This window comes from Lethenteron reissneri, chromosome 71 (genome assembly GCF_015708825.2).
Source record: "Lethenteron reissneri isolate LAM-NWPU_2019-01 chromosome 71, ASM1570882v1, whole genome shotgun sequence".
Taxonomy (NCBI): Eukaryota; Metazoa; Chordata; class Hyperoartia; order Petromyzontiformes; family Petromyzontidae; genus Lethenteron; species Lethenteron reissneri.
In genome coordinates, this window is record NC_083849.1 from 2,896,809 (window position 1) to 2,911,619 (window position 14,811).

At 52.8% G+C, this 14,811-nt stretch overlaps 1 protein-coding gene across 1 annotated transcript in view; it reads right to left on the reverse strand.

Annotated features, from left to right (window-relative positions):
- Positions 1-4,584, reverse strand: part of LOC133361199 (calmodulin-regulated spectrin-associated protein 1-B-like) — a 34,637-nt gene extending 30,053 nt beyond the window's left edge. The window contains exons 1-2 of the mRNA XM_061580083.1: positions 4,414-4,584; positions 3,252-3,361 (exon numbers count right to left, since the gene is read on the reverse strand). Coding sequence (XP_061436067.1) covers positions 3,252-3,361; positions 4,414-4,576 — 273 coding nt within the window. The 5' untranslated portion in view covers positions 4,577-4,584. The remainder of the gene's footprint in view (positions 1-3,251; positions 3,362-4,413) is intronic.
- Positions 4,585-14,811: the final 10,227 nt, after the last annotated feature.

A 14,811-nucleotide genomic window follows, 5' to 3' on the forward strand; every position in this document is an offset into this window, starting at 1 on the left:
CATCATGCTAATCTCTCACATTAACATAGCCACTTCCGTACCCAGTTACATGCTAATTTCTCACTTTAACATCATGCTAATCTCTCACATTAACATAGCTACTGCCAAACCCAGTTGCATGTCAATTTCTCACATTAACATCATGCTAATCTCTCACATTAACATAGCTACTGCCGTACCCAGTTACATGCTAATTCTTCACTTTAACATCATGCTAATCTCTCACATTAACATAGCCACTTCCGTACCCAGTTACATGCTAATCTCTCACATTAACATAGCTACTGCCGTACCCAGTTACATACTAATCTCTCACATTAACATCATGCTAATCTCTCACATTAACATAGCCACTTCCGTGCCCAGTTACATACTAATCTCTCACATTAACATCATGCTAATCTCTCACATTAACATAGCTACTGCCGTACCCAGTTACATGCCAATTTCTCACGTTAATATCATGCTAATCGCTCACATTATCATAGCTCCTGCCGTGCCCAGTTACATGCTAATTTCTCACTTTAACATCATGCTAATCTCTAACATTATCATAGCTACTGCCGTACCCAGTTACATGCCAATTTCTCACATTAACATCATGCTAATCTCTCACATTATCATAGCTACTGCCGTACCCAGTTACATGCCAATTTCTCACATTAACATCATGCTAATCTCTCAACTTACCATAGCCACTTCCGTGCTCAGTTACATGCCAATTTCTCACTTTAACATCACTAGACCCAGCCAGTTCTTTATGACCCATGGGCTACACCCATTTCAAACCTTTTAAGACAGTCTGCATCAGCAGCAGGCCACGCTTTCACACCTGATGACGGACGCTTGTGTTGCGCCCGAAACGTCGTGATCTATTTTATTTTATACCCACGTGACTTTACCGAAAGAACCAAAGAGTACGGGGATCTGTGCGAGTCTTTGCACGTGTGTACGAAAGGTGTGACCTTCTTCACACAGTGCGTACGTAGCCAGCCGTGTTAATCAGAACTGCCCTGTGTGATTCTCTGGGGCTCTGTGCGAGTCTTTGCACGTGTGTACGAAAGGTGTGACCTTCTTTCACACAGTGCGTACGTAGCCAGCCGTGTTAATCAGAACTGCCCTGTGTGATTCTCTGGGGCTCTGTGCGAGTCTTTGCACGTGTGTACGTACTGTGTGACCTTCTTTCACACAGTACGTACGTAGCCAGCCGTGTTAATCAGAACTGCCCTGTGTGATTCTCTGGGGCTCTGTGCGAGTCTGTGCACATGTGTACGTACTGTGTGAATCTCTGGGGCTCTAGTGCGAGTCTGTGCACGTGTGTACGCACTGTGTGAATCTCTGGGGCTCTGTGCGAGTCTGTGCACGTGTGTACGTACTGTGTGAATCTCTGGGGCTCTGTGCGAGTCTGTGCACGTGTGTACGTACTGTGTGATTCTGTGGGGCTCTGTGCGAGTCTATGCACGTGTGTACGTACTGTGTGAACTTCTTTCGTACCGTGCGTACGTAGCCGACCCTGCTTATCAGAACTGCCCTGTGCGATTCTCTGGGGCTCTGTGCGAGTCTTTGCACGTGTGTACGAAAGGTGTGACCTTCTTTCACACAGTGCGTACGTAGCCAGCCGTGTTAATCAGAACTGCCCTGTGTGATTCTCTGGGGCTCTGTGCGAGTCTGTGCACGTGTGTACGTACTGTGTGATTCTGTGGGGCTCTGTGCGAGTCTATGCACGTGTGTACGTACTGTGTGAACTTCTTTCGTACCGTGCGTACGTAGCCGACCCTGCTTATCAGAACTGCCCTGTGCGATTCTCTGGGGCTCTGTGCGAGTCTTTGCACGTGTGTACGTACTGTGTGACCTTCTTTCACACAGTACGTACGTAGCCAGCCATGCTAATCAGAACTGCCCTGTGTGAATCTGAGGCTCTGTGCGAGTCTGTGCACATGTGTACGTACTGTGTGATTCTCTAGGGCTCTGTGCGAGTCTGTGCACGTGTGTACGTACTGTGTGAATCTCTGGGGCTCTGTGCGAGTCTGTGCACGTGTGTACGTACTGTGTGAATCTCTGGGGCTCTAGTGCGAGTCTGTGCACGTGTGTACGCACTGTGTGAATCTCTGGGGCTCTGTGCGAGTCTGTGCACGTGTGTACGTACTGTGTGAATCTCTGGGGCTCTGTGCGAGTCTGTGCACGTGTGTACGCACTGTGTGAATCTCTGGGGCTCTAGTGCGAGTCTGTGCACGTGTGTACGTACTGTGTGAATCTCTGGGGCTCTAGTGCGAGTCTGTGCACGTGTGTACGCACTGTGTGAATCTCTGGGGCTCTGTGCGAGTCTGTGCACGTGTGTACGTACTGTGTGAATCTCTGGGGCTCTGTGCGAGTCTGTGCACGTGTGTACGCACTGTGTGAATCTCTGGGGCTCTGTGCGAGTCTGTGCACGTGTGTACGCACTGTGTGAATCTCTGGGGCTCTGTGCGAGTCTGTGCACGTGTGTACGCACTGTGTGAATCTCTGGGGCTCTGTGCGAGTCTGTGCACGTGTGTACGCACTGTGTGAATCTCTGGGGCTCTGTGCGAGTCTGTGCACGTGTGTACGCACTGTGTGAATCTCTGGGGCTCTAGTGCGAGTCTGTGCACGTGTGTACGCACTGTGTGAATCTCTGGGGCTCTAGTGCGAGTCTGTGCACGTGTGTACGTACTGTGTGATTCTCTGGGGCTCTGTGCGAGTCTGTGCACGTGTGTACGTACTGTGTGAATCTCTGGGGCTCTGTGCGAGTCTGTGCACGTGTGTACGCACTGTGTGAATCTCTGGGGCTCTAGTGCGAGTCTGTGCACGTGTGTACGCACTGTGTGAATCTCTGGGGCTCTGTGCGAGTCTGTGCACGTGTGTACGCACTGTGTGAATCTCTGGGGCTCTAGTGCGAGTCTGTGCACGTGTGTACGTACTGTGTGAATCTCTGGGGCTCTGAGCGAGTCTGTGCACGTGTGTACGCACTGTGTGAATCTCTGGGGCTCTAGTGCGAGTCTGTGCACGTGTGTACGTACTGTGTGAACTTCTTTCGTACCGTACGTACGTAGCCGACCCTGCTTATCGGAACTGCTCTGTGTGTGTGATTCTCTAGGGCTCTGTGTGAGTCTATGCACGTGTGTACGTACTGTGCGACCTTCTTTCGCACCGTGCGTAAGTAGCCATCCATGCAAATCGGAGGTGCGGGGGGGCGAGGGCAGAAGACACCAAGCTAAAAGAAGCGCCGCACACACCTGAGAGTAGAGCTCCCCGGTGAGCAGCAGGCGCGTCACGGGAGGCTTGATGTGCTCCTGCTCGTACTGGTCCGTGTAGAAGGGGTCACGCAAGTGCTCCGGCACATGGTCTGCGGAGAACGGGGGGGGGGGGGGGGGGGGGGGGGGGGGGGAGACGGTGCTCGCGGCGACGGGTACCGTGGCGGCGATGGTGTCGCCGTGGTAACCACGGCCGTGGTGACCGGAGCGTCGACGTGGTGCGGTTGATAATTGTTTTTTGACCCTTCTATCTGGCAACAAAACTGACGCTTTTTTTACGAGGAGTCATGTTTGCATAGACCACAATACCTGCAGTCATAATGCAAACAAAAACATTTTAAACATAACTCTGCTAATGATATGCACTGTCCTTGAAGTCGATTGGTCCACACCCGAGACAGCTTTCCTTAGAGCCTAGTCTCACATGGTGTTGAAACAGATGACGCCAAAAGGCGCACAACTCAAAGGCAACGCACCATCAGAGTATGAGAGCTCGGGGTAAGCATTTACACCATTGGAACCTCATTTGTCAGTAAAAAATATGATAATTGTTTTTTTACCCTTTTATCTGGCAACAAAACTGACACATTTTTTACGAGGAGTCATGTTTGCATAGACCACAATACCTGCAGCCATAATGCAAACAAAAAAACATAACTCTGATAATGTATGTGCACTGTCCTTGAAGTTGATTGGTCCACACACGAGACAGCTTTCCCTAGAGCCTAGTCTCACATGGTGTTGGACCAGATGACACAAATAAAACACAACTCTGATAATATATGCACTGTCCTTGAAGTTGATTGGTCCACACCCGAGACAGCTTTCCCTAGAGCCTAGTCTCACATGGTGTTGGACCAGATGACACAAATAAAACACAACTCTGATAATATATGCACTGTCCTTCAAGTTGATTGGTCCACACCCGAGACCGCTTTCCCTAGAGCCTAGTCTCACATGGTGTTGCACCAGATGACGCCAAAAGGCGCATGGTGCGGTTGCTCGCGGCGACGGGCGCGTGCGACGGGTACCGCCGCGGCGACGACATCGTCGCCGCGGCAACTACGGCCGTGGCGACCGGAGCGTCGACGTGGTGCGGTTGCTAACGGCGACGGCCGTTGCCGCCGGCGATGCCCCGGCTCACCAGCGCCGTACGCCTTGCCGAGGAGCCAGGCGAGGCTGGCGGCTGTCTTGGCCCGGTTGGCATCGTAGCGTTCGGGGGGCACGACGGCCGGGCCCCCCTCCCCTGCGCCCCCCGCCGGCGGCCCCCCACCCCAGCCGTTGTCTTGCGCCAGCGACTCCGACATGGCCCCCCCTGGAAAGGGTCGAGAGGCAGGCCCGGGGGATGTCAAGATACAGCGATATCTCACTCCTCGTAACGGCGGCGATCGGTTCCGCGAATAGGCCGTCAAGCGATTTGGGTCGTCAAGCGAGCGTGGGGGAGAGCGCGTTGAAGGCTCGATTTCACGATGACGTTTAAACAACGGGATGTTGTTCCCGATAGGGTGTTTGCCCCTTTTTTCTGGCAACAAAACGGACACCATTCAGACTCTGTCGCCTCGACGGACCTGGTTTTCACCTGAGGATGGCTGCTTGCGTTGTGGCCATCAGTGTAGTGCCTTGACAGAGCTCCAATGTGTTCGCTTACTGACCATTCTTGCCCTGCTATCGATGGGCTGTTGTAGGCACAGCAAATATTAATTTTGGAGCTTTCGTGACTGCAAGAATTATTCTTTGGTTCTTTCGGTAAAGTCACGTATGAAGATAAATAATAAATTAAATAATAGCATACGACGTTTCGATTGCAACACAAGCAATCATCATCAGGTATAATGAAATAGCGACATAGAATCTAACCAGAAAACCACAGATTTTGTCTCGCTATTTCATTATACCTGATGATGATTGCTTGTGTTGCAATCGAAACGTCGTATGCTATTATTTAATTTATTATTTTATCTCTATACGTCACTTTACCGAAAGAACCAAAGAATAATTCCTGCAGTCACGAAAGCTCCAAAATTAATATTTGCTGTGCCTACAACAGCCCATCGATAGCAGGGCAAGAATGGTCAGTAAGCGAACACATTGGAGCTCTGTCAAGGCACTACACTACAAACACATTCCTGCGGAGGGAGCTGGTAGGAACGTTGGGTTGCTCGGTCAATGGCCTGCAGGGTCAACGACGGCGTGGTGTATTCCGCAAATATGGACGACTGTGAGGGCGGGCACAAGCCGGCGTGAGTAGGTTAAGCGTTGAGTTTTATAAGGGCACCACGGGGTGACCAGCCCCTCCCCACCCAGCCCCTCCCCACCCTCCCCACCCAGCCCCTCCCCACCCTCCCCTCCCCACCCAGCCCCAGCCCTACCCTCCCCACCCAGCCCCTCCCACCCTCCCCTCTCCACCCAGCCCCACACCTCCCGTTTTTGGATGCACGACGGACGGACGGACACAATAATCCCCTGTGGGCTGGTGTAACCAGGAGGTTCCTACCAGTATAAACTACACAATACGCTACCAAACACTACAGCAACAGCAACAGGAGCAGCAGCAGCATCATCAGCAGCAGCAGGAGCAGCAGTAGCAGCAGGAGCAGCATCATCAGCATCATCATCAGCAGCAGCAGGAGCAGCAACAGCAGGAGCAACAACAGCAACAGCAGCAACAACAGCAGCAGGAGCAGCAGTAGCAGTGGTAGCAGCAGTAGCAGCAGCAGCGGCAACAGCAGCAGGAGCAGCAGCAGTAGCAGCAGCATCATCAGCAGCAACAGCAGCATCATCATCAGCATCATCATCAGCAGCAGCAACAGCAGCAGGAGCAGCAGTAGCAGTGGTAGCAGCAGTAGCAGCAGCAGCAGCGGCAACAGCAGCAGGAGTAGTAGAAGCAGTAGCAGCAGCAGCAGGAGCAGCAGCAGGAGGAGCAGCATCATCATCATCATCAGCAGCAGCATCATCATCATCAGCAGCATCATCATCATCATCATCATCAGCAGCAGCAGCATCATCATCATCAGCAGCAGCAGCAGCAGCAGCAGCATCATCATCATCATCAGCAGCAGCAGCAGCATCATCATCATCAGCAGCAGCATCAGCAGCAGCAGCATCATCATCATCAGCAGCAGCATCAGCATCACAGCCGCACCCGTACGACGGCTTCTTTGTTGCGACAAATCAGAAGCGGCGACAGCATCACTGTCGAACTGGCGAGCGATGGCTGCTGCTGCTGCTGCTGCTGCGGAGGATGATGATGATGAGGATGATGATGATGCTTGCCGATCATTTCATCCTGCACATCGGGGCCTACGCTGGGATTCCCACCGCCGTCGAAAACAAAGATCGCCCCCCCGTATAGCCTTGACAGACTGTAGGGGCAAGTGCTGTTAGTAGCGAGCACTGCTTATGAAGGCTACCGGCACAATGGCACACGAGGGGGTGGGTGGCGAGCATCACAAAGACAAACATCCCCCGTATAGCCTACACAGACTGTAGGGGCAAGTGCTGTCAGTAGCGAGTAGCAGCAGCACCACTTACGAAGGCTACCGGCACTGTGGCACACGAGGGGGTGGGTGGGTGGGTGGCCAGCATCACAAAGACAAACATCCCCCGTATAGCCTTGACAGACTGTAGGGGCAAGTGCTGTCAGTAGCGAGCACTGCTTATGAAGGGTGGGCCAGCACCACAAAGATAAACATCCCCCATATAGCCTACACAGACTGTAGGGGCAAGTGCTGTTACTAGCGAGCACTGCTTATGAAGGCTACCGGCGCTGTGGCACACGAGGGGGTGGGTGGCCAGGACCACAAAGATAAACATCCCCCGTATAGCCTACACAGACTGTAGGGGCAAGTGCTGTTAGTAGCGAGCACTGCTTATGAAGGGTGGGCCAGCACCACAAAGATAAACATCCCCCGTATAGCCTACACAGACTGTAGGGGCAAGTGCTGTTAGTAGCGAGCACTGCTTATGAAGGGTGGGCCAGCACCACAAAGATAAACATCCCCCGTATAGCCTACACAGACTGTAGGGGCAAGTGCTGTTAGTAGCGAGCACTGCTTATGAAGGGTGGGCCAGCACCACAAAGATAAACATCCCCCGTATAGCCTACACAGACTGTAGGGGCAAGTGCTGTCAGTAGCGAGCACTGCTTATGAAGGCTACCGGCACAGTGGCACACGAGGGGGTGGGTGGCCAGCATCACAAAGACAAACATCCCCCGTATAGCCTTGACAGACTGTAGGGGCAAGTGCTGTTAGTAGCGAGCACTGCTTATGAAGGCTGGCACAATGGCACACGAGGGGGTGGGTGGCTAGCATCACAAAGACAAACATCCCCGTATAGCCTACACAGACTGTAGGGGCAAGTGCTGTCAGTAGCGAGCTCTGCTTATGAAGGCTACCGGCACAGTGGCACACGAGGGGGTGGGTGGCCAGCACCACGCCCTACCGCCTTTGTCTCCCCAGTGGCGATGTTTACTACACACAGCACCAGATACTCATTTGAGGCTGAGTCGACCTAGGGTAGACCCAGGACCGGTTCGGTCAACCGTCACCGATGGTGTTAGTGGCCTTGAGTGGGAATGGAACGTGGGTCAGAGGTCGCAACCGGGTACCCGATACCCGTACCCTACCCGATACCCGTACCCTACCCGATACCCGTACCCTACCCGATACCCGTACCCTACACCCGTACCCTACCCGATACCCGTACCCGATACACGTACCCTACCCGATACACGTACCCTACCCGATACCCGTACCCTACTCGATACCCGTACCCTACCCGATACCCGTACCCTACCCGATACCCGTACCCTACTCGATACCCGTACCCTACCCGATACCCGTACCCTACCCGATACCCGTACCCTACACCCGTACCCTACCCTACCCGATACCCTACCGATACCCGTACCCTACCCGATACACGTACCCTACACCCGTACCCTACCCGATACCCGTACCCTACCCGATACCCGTACCCTACCCGATACCCGTACCCTACACCCGTACCCTACCCTACCCGATACCCTACCCGATACCCGTACCCTACCCGATACCCGTACCCTACCCGATACCCGTACCCTACACCCGTACCCTACCCGATACCCGTACCCTACCCGATACCCGGCTACCCGTACCCGGCCGGGTACGGGTACCCGTTAGCGACCCTGGTGCGGCCGGGTACGGGTACGGGTAGGCCGTGAGTCACTGGTGAGTCACCGTTTCATCTTCTTGGTTCTTTCGGTAAAGTCACGTGACTTTACCGAAAGAACCAAGAAGATGAATCCCTGCAGTCACGAAAGCTTTAAATCGAAGAGTCACCGTTTGTCACTCATTTCCCAACGTCTTGTCTCTTCTCACAATTCAAGTTCCTAGAATCAACCCACCCGCGCCTGTAACATGGCTTCATCCCAGAGGTCGCAATCGGGTACCCGATACCCGTACCCTACGGATGCCTCAGCCGTAGCAACGGAGGTCTAAGCCGTAGCAACGGATGTCTAAGCCGTAGCAACGGATGTCTCAGCCGTAGCAACGGATGCATCAGCCGTAGCAACAGATGCCTCAGCCGTAGCAACGGATGTCTAAGCCGTAGCAACGGATGTCTCAGCCGTAGCAACGGATGTCTAAGCCGTAGCAACGGATGTCTCAGCCGTAGCAACGGATGCATCAGCCGTAGCAACAGATGCCTCAGCCGTAGCAACGGATGTCTAAGCCGTAGCAACGGAGGTCTCAGCCGTAGCAACGGATGTCTAAGCCGTAGCAACGGATGTCTCAGCCGTAGCAACGGATGCATCAGCCGTAGCAACAGATGCCTCAGCCGTAGCAACGGATGTCTAAGCCGTAGCAACGGATGTCTCAGCCGTAGCAACGGATGCATCAGCCGTAGCAACAGATGCCTCAGCCGTAGCAACGGATGTCTCAGCCGTAGCAACGGATGCATCAGCCGTAGCAACAGATGCCTCAGCCGTAGCAACGGATGTCTAAGCCGTAGCAACGGATGTCTCAGCCGTAGCAACGGATACCTCAGCCGTAGCAACGGATGTCTCAGCCGTAGCAACGGATGTCTCAGCCGTGGCAACGGATGCCTCAGCCGTAGCAACGGATGCCTCAGCCGTAGCAACGGATGTCTCAGTCGTGGCAACGGATGTCTCAGCGGTAGCAACGGATGTCTAAGCCGTAGCAACGGATGTCTCAGCCGTGGCAACGGATGCCTCAGCCGTGGCAACGGATGTCTAAGCCGTAGCAACGGATGTCTCAGCCGTAGCAACGGATGCCTCAGCCGTAGCAACGGAGGTCTAAGCCGTAGCAACGGATGTCTCAGCCATGGCAACGGATGCCTCAGCCATAGCAACGGATGTCTCAGCCGTGGCAACGGATGCCTCAGCCGTAGCAACGGATGTCTCAGCCGTAGCAACGGATGCCTCAGCCGTAGCAACGGATGCCTCAGCCGTAGCAACGGATGTCTCAGCCGTAGCAACGGATGTCTCAGCCGTGGCAACGGATGTCTCAGCCGTAGCAACGGATACCTCAGCCGTAGCAACGGATGTCTCAGCCGTAGCAACGGATGTCTCAGCCGTGGCAACGGATGCCTCAGCCGTAGCAACGGATGCCTCAGCCGTAGCAACGGATGCCTCAGCCGTAGCAACGGATGTCTCAGCCGTAGCAACGGATGTCTCAGCCGTGGCAACGGATGTCTCAGCGGTAGCAACGGATGTCTAAGCCGTAGCAACGGATGCCTCAGCCGTAGCAACGGATGCCTAAGCCGTAGCAACGGATGTCTCAGCCGTAGCAACGGATGCCTCAGCCGTAGCAACGGAGGTCTAAGCCGTAGCAACGGATGTCTCAGCCATGGCAACGGATGCCTCAGCCATAGCAACGGATGTCTCAGCCGTGGCAACGGATGCCTCAGCCGTGGCAACGGATGTCTAAGCCGTAGCAACGGATGTCTCAGCCGTAGCAACGGATGTCTCAGCCGTAGCAACGGATGTCTCAGCCGTAGCAACGGATGTCTCAGCCATAGCAACGGATGTCTCAGCCGTGGCAACGGATGTCTCAGCCGTAGCAACGGATGTCTCAGCCGTAGCAACGGATACCTCAGCCGTAGCAACGGATGCCTCAGCCGTAGTAACGGATGCCTCAGCCGTAGCAACGGATGCCTCAGCCGTAGCAACGGATGTCTCAGCCGTAGTAACGGATGTCTCAGCCGTAGCAACGGATGCCTCAGCCGTAGCAACGGATGCCTCAGCCGTAGCAACGGATGTCTAAGCCACGGCAACGGATGCCTCAGCCGTAGCAACGGATGTCTCAGCCATAGCAACGGATGTTTCAGCCGTAGCAACGGATGTCTCAGCCGTAGCAACGGATGTCTCAGCCATAGCAACGGATGCCTCAGCCGTAGCAACGGATGTCTCAGCCATAGCAACGGATGTTTCAGCCGTAGCAACGGATGTCTCAGCCGTAGCAACGGATGTCTCAGCCGTAGCAACGGATGCCTCAGCCGTAGCAACGGATGTCTAAGCCACGGCAACGGATGCCTCGGCCGTGGCAACGGATGCCTCAGCCGTAGCAACGGAGGTCTCAGCCGTAGTAACGGATGTCTCAGCCGTAGCAACGGATGCCTCAGCCGTAGCAACGGATGCCTCAGCCGTAGCAACGGATGCCTCAGCCGTAGCAACGGATGCCTCAGCCGTAGCAACGGATGTCTAAGCCGTAGCAACGGCTGCCTCAGCCATAGCAACGGATGTCTCAGCCATGGCAACGGATGTCTAAGCCGTAGCAACGGATGCCTCAGCCGTAGCAACGGATGCCTCAGCCGTGGCAACGAATGCCTCAGCCGTAGCAACGGATGTCTAAGCCGTAGCAACGGCTGCCTCAGCCATAGCAACGGATGTCTCAGCCATGGCAACGGATGTCTAAGCCGTAGCAACGGATGTCTCAGCCGTAACAACGGATGCCTCAGCCGTAGCAACGGATGTCTCAGCCGTAGCAACGGATGCCTCAGCCGTAGCAACGGATGTCTCAGCCGTAGCAACGGATGTCTCAGCCGTAACAACGGATGTCTCAGCCGTAACAACGGATGTCTCAGCCGTAGCAACGGATGTCTCAGCCGTAGCAACGGATGCCTCAGCCGTAGCAACGGATGCCTCAACCGTAGCAACGGAGGTCTAAGCCGTAGCAACGGCTGCCTCAGCCATAGCAACGGATGTCTCAGCCATGGCAACGGATGTCTAAGCCGTAGCAACGGATGCCTCAGCCGTGGCAACAGATGTCTAAGCCGTAGCAACGGATGCCTCAGCCATAGCAACGGATGTCTCAGCCGTAGCAACGGATGCCTCAGCCGTAGCAACGGATGCCTCAGCCGTAGCAACGGATGCCTCAGCCGTAGCAACGGATGTCTCAGCCGTAGCAACGGATGTCTCGGCCGTAGCAACGGATGTCTCAGCCGTAGCAACGGATGCCTCAGCCGTAGCAACGGATGTCTCAGCCGTAGCAACGGATGCCTCAGCCGTAGCAACGGATGCCTCAGCCGCAGCAACGGATGCCTCAGCCGCGGCAACGGATGTAGCCATGGCAACGGATGCATCAGCCGTAGCAACGGATGCCTCAGCCGTAGCAACGGATGCCTCAGCCGTAGCAACGGATGTCTCAGCCGTAGCAGCGGAGGTCTAAGCCATAGCAATGGATGTCTCAGCCGTAGCAACGGATGCCTCAGCCGTAGCAACGGATGCCTCAGCCGTAGCAACGGATGCCTCAGCCGTAGCAACGGATGCCTCAGCCGTAGCAATGGATGCCTCAGCCGTAGCAACGGATGCCTCAGCCGTAGCAACGGATGCCTCGGCCGTAGCAACGGATGCCTCGGCCGTAGCAACGGATGCCTCGGCCGTAGCAACGGATGCCTCGGCCGTAGCAACGGATGCCTCAGCCGTAGCAACGGATGCCTCAGCCGTAGCAACGGATGACAAGGATTTACGTTTGCGACACATTCATCGTGAACACCACCGCAGATGCAGTCACCGCGACAACACGCCATGCTATCGTTCACCTCCCTGCCCTCTCGTGTGACGCGGAAGCAACGATTCACTCAAGTTATTGAATTATTGACTGCAGGGCCCCCCACCCCCACCACTCTCCCCCCAACAACCCCCAAAGGAGATCTGTGAAGAGCTTGAGAGCTCTTCGGATTCATCGATCTAAATGAAAAACCAAGAACATGCAGGGATTCATATTTAATTGGTTCGTTCGGTAAAGTCACGTAGAAGGGAAATAATAAAATAATAAAAATAAAACAATAAATTCTCACGACGTTTCGACTGCAACACAAGCAATCGTAATTGGGTGTGAAAACCACGGCAAGAAAATTTGAAGAAAAGAATAAGATTCCCATTTCGATTTAAAGCTTTCGTGACTGCAGGGATTCATCTTCTTGGTTCTTTCGGTAAAGTCGCGTAGAAGGGAAATAATAAAATAATAAAAATAAAACATCATAAAAATGACAGCATCAGACGGCTGCTTGCGTTGTGGCCGAAACGTCGTGAGAATTATTTAATGTTTTATTTTTATTATTTTATTATTTCCTTCCTACGTGATGACTTTACCGAAAGAACCAAAAAGATGAATCCCATTGTTATGCCGAAGGTGGATATACCTCGGAGGACATCTGTCAAGAAGAGCTTCACGGATCATCAGATTCCCCACGGGCTAAATGACAACTCCCATTTTCTTGGTTCTTTCGGTAAAGTCATCACGTAGAAGGGAAATAATAAAATAATAAAAATTAAACATAATAAAATACAATTCTCACGACGTTTCGGTCACAACGCAAGCAGCCGTCCTCAGGTGAAGAACAGGGCTGACGAAAAGACAGCGTCTGAATGAACACCATCAAGCTTGGCAGCGTATATTTAAGCTGGGTCGGAGGAGGAAGGGCGCCTTGCATTGTGGCCGAAACGTCGTGAGAATTGTATTATTTTATTATGTTTTATTTTATTATTTTATTATTTCCCTTCTACGTGACGACTTTACCCAAAGAACCAAGAAGATGAATCCCTGCTGCAGTCACGAAAGCTTTAAATCGAAAAAACAATATTATTTTATTATTTAATACGACAATATTATTTTATTACATTATTTTATTGTATTATTATATTATTTTATTATGTTTAATTTGTATTATTTCATTATTTCCCTTCTACGTGATGACTTTACCGAAAGAACCAAGAAGATGAATCCCTGCAGTCACGAAAGCTTTAAATCGAAATGTAATTATTTTATTATGTTTTATTTTTATCATTTCATTATTTCCCTTCTACGTGACGACTTTACCGAAAGAACCAAGAAGATGATGAGCTTCATAGCTTTTCAGATTCCTCACGGTCTAAAGGAAGATTCACATTGTTATTCTGGGAGGCGGACAAACACGCTTGGAGCAACGATGCGGAGTGACGGTGCTGAAAGTATAAATAAAGATTCCGATTCTGAAAATCTATTAAAATTATTAAAAATTTACATTAAAAAATGACCAGGTAAGGCCCCACTGGGTTATGATGTATAGCTCCACTTCAGGAATGACCTAGCGGCCACAAATGATAGCAGCTAAACCAAGCGACGGCTTTACAATCGCGTCGTGATGTCAAGCAGCGGCCAAACACTGTGAAATGTGGGAAGGAGAAAGTGGAGGACCCGGAAAAAAATCCATGCCACCACGGGGAGGTAGATAACATCTCCTAGCCACCGTGATGATGATGAGAGAGAGACACGCAGACTCCAAATATACAGCAGCAGCAGGCATCATCAGGGTCGGGATCGTACCCACGACCTCCTGTAGACCAGGCGAGGTAGTTAACATCTCCTAGCCACCGTGATGATGATGAAAGAGAGAGACACGCAAACTCCAAATATACAGCAGCAGCAGAAGGCATCGTCAGGTTTGGGATCGAACCTACGACCTCCTGTACATCAGGCGAGGTAGTTAACATCTCCTAGCCACCGTGATGTTGATGAGAGAGAGACACGCAGACTCCAAATATACAGCAGCAGCAGAAGGCATCGTCAGGGTCGGGATCGAACCCACGACCTCCTGTAGACCAGGCAAGGTAGTTAACATCTCCTAGCCACCGTGATGATGATGAGAGAGAGACACGCAGACTCCAAATATACAGCATCAGCAGGCATCGTCAGGGTCGGGATCGAACCCACGACCTCCTGTAGACCAGGCGAGGTAGTTAACATCTCCTAGCCACCGTGATGATGATGAGAGAGACACGCAAACTCCAAATATACAGCAGCAGCGGCAGGCATCGTCAGGGTCGGGATCGAACCCACGACCTCCTGTATACCAGGCGAGGGAGTTAACATCTCACCACCGTGATGATGATGAAAGAAAGAGACACGCAGACTCCAAATATACAGCAGCAGCAGGCATCATCAGGGTCGGGATCGAACCCACGACCTCCTGTAGACCAGGCAAGGTAGTTAACATCTCCTAGCCACCGTGATGATGATGAGAGAGAGACACGCAGACTCCAAATATACAGCATCAGCAG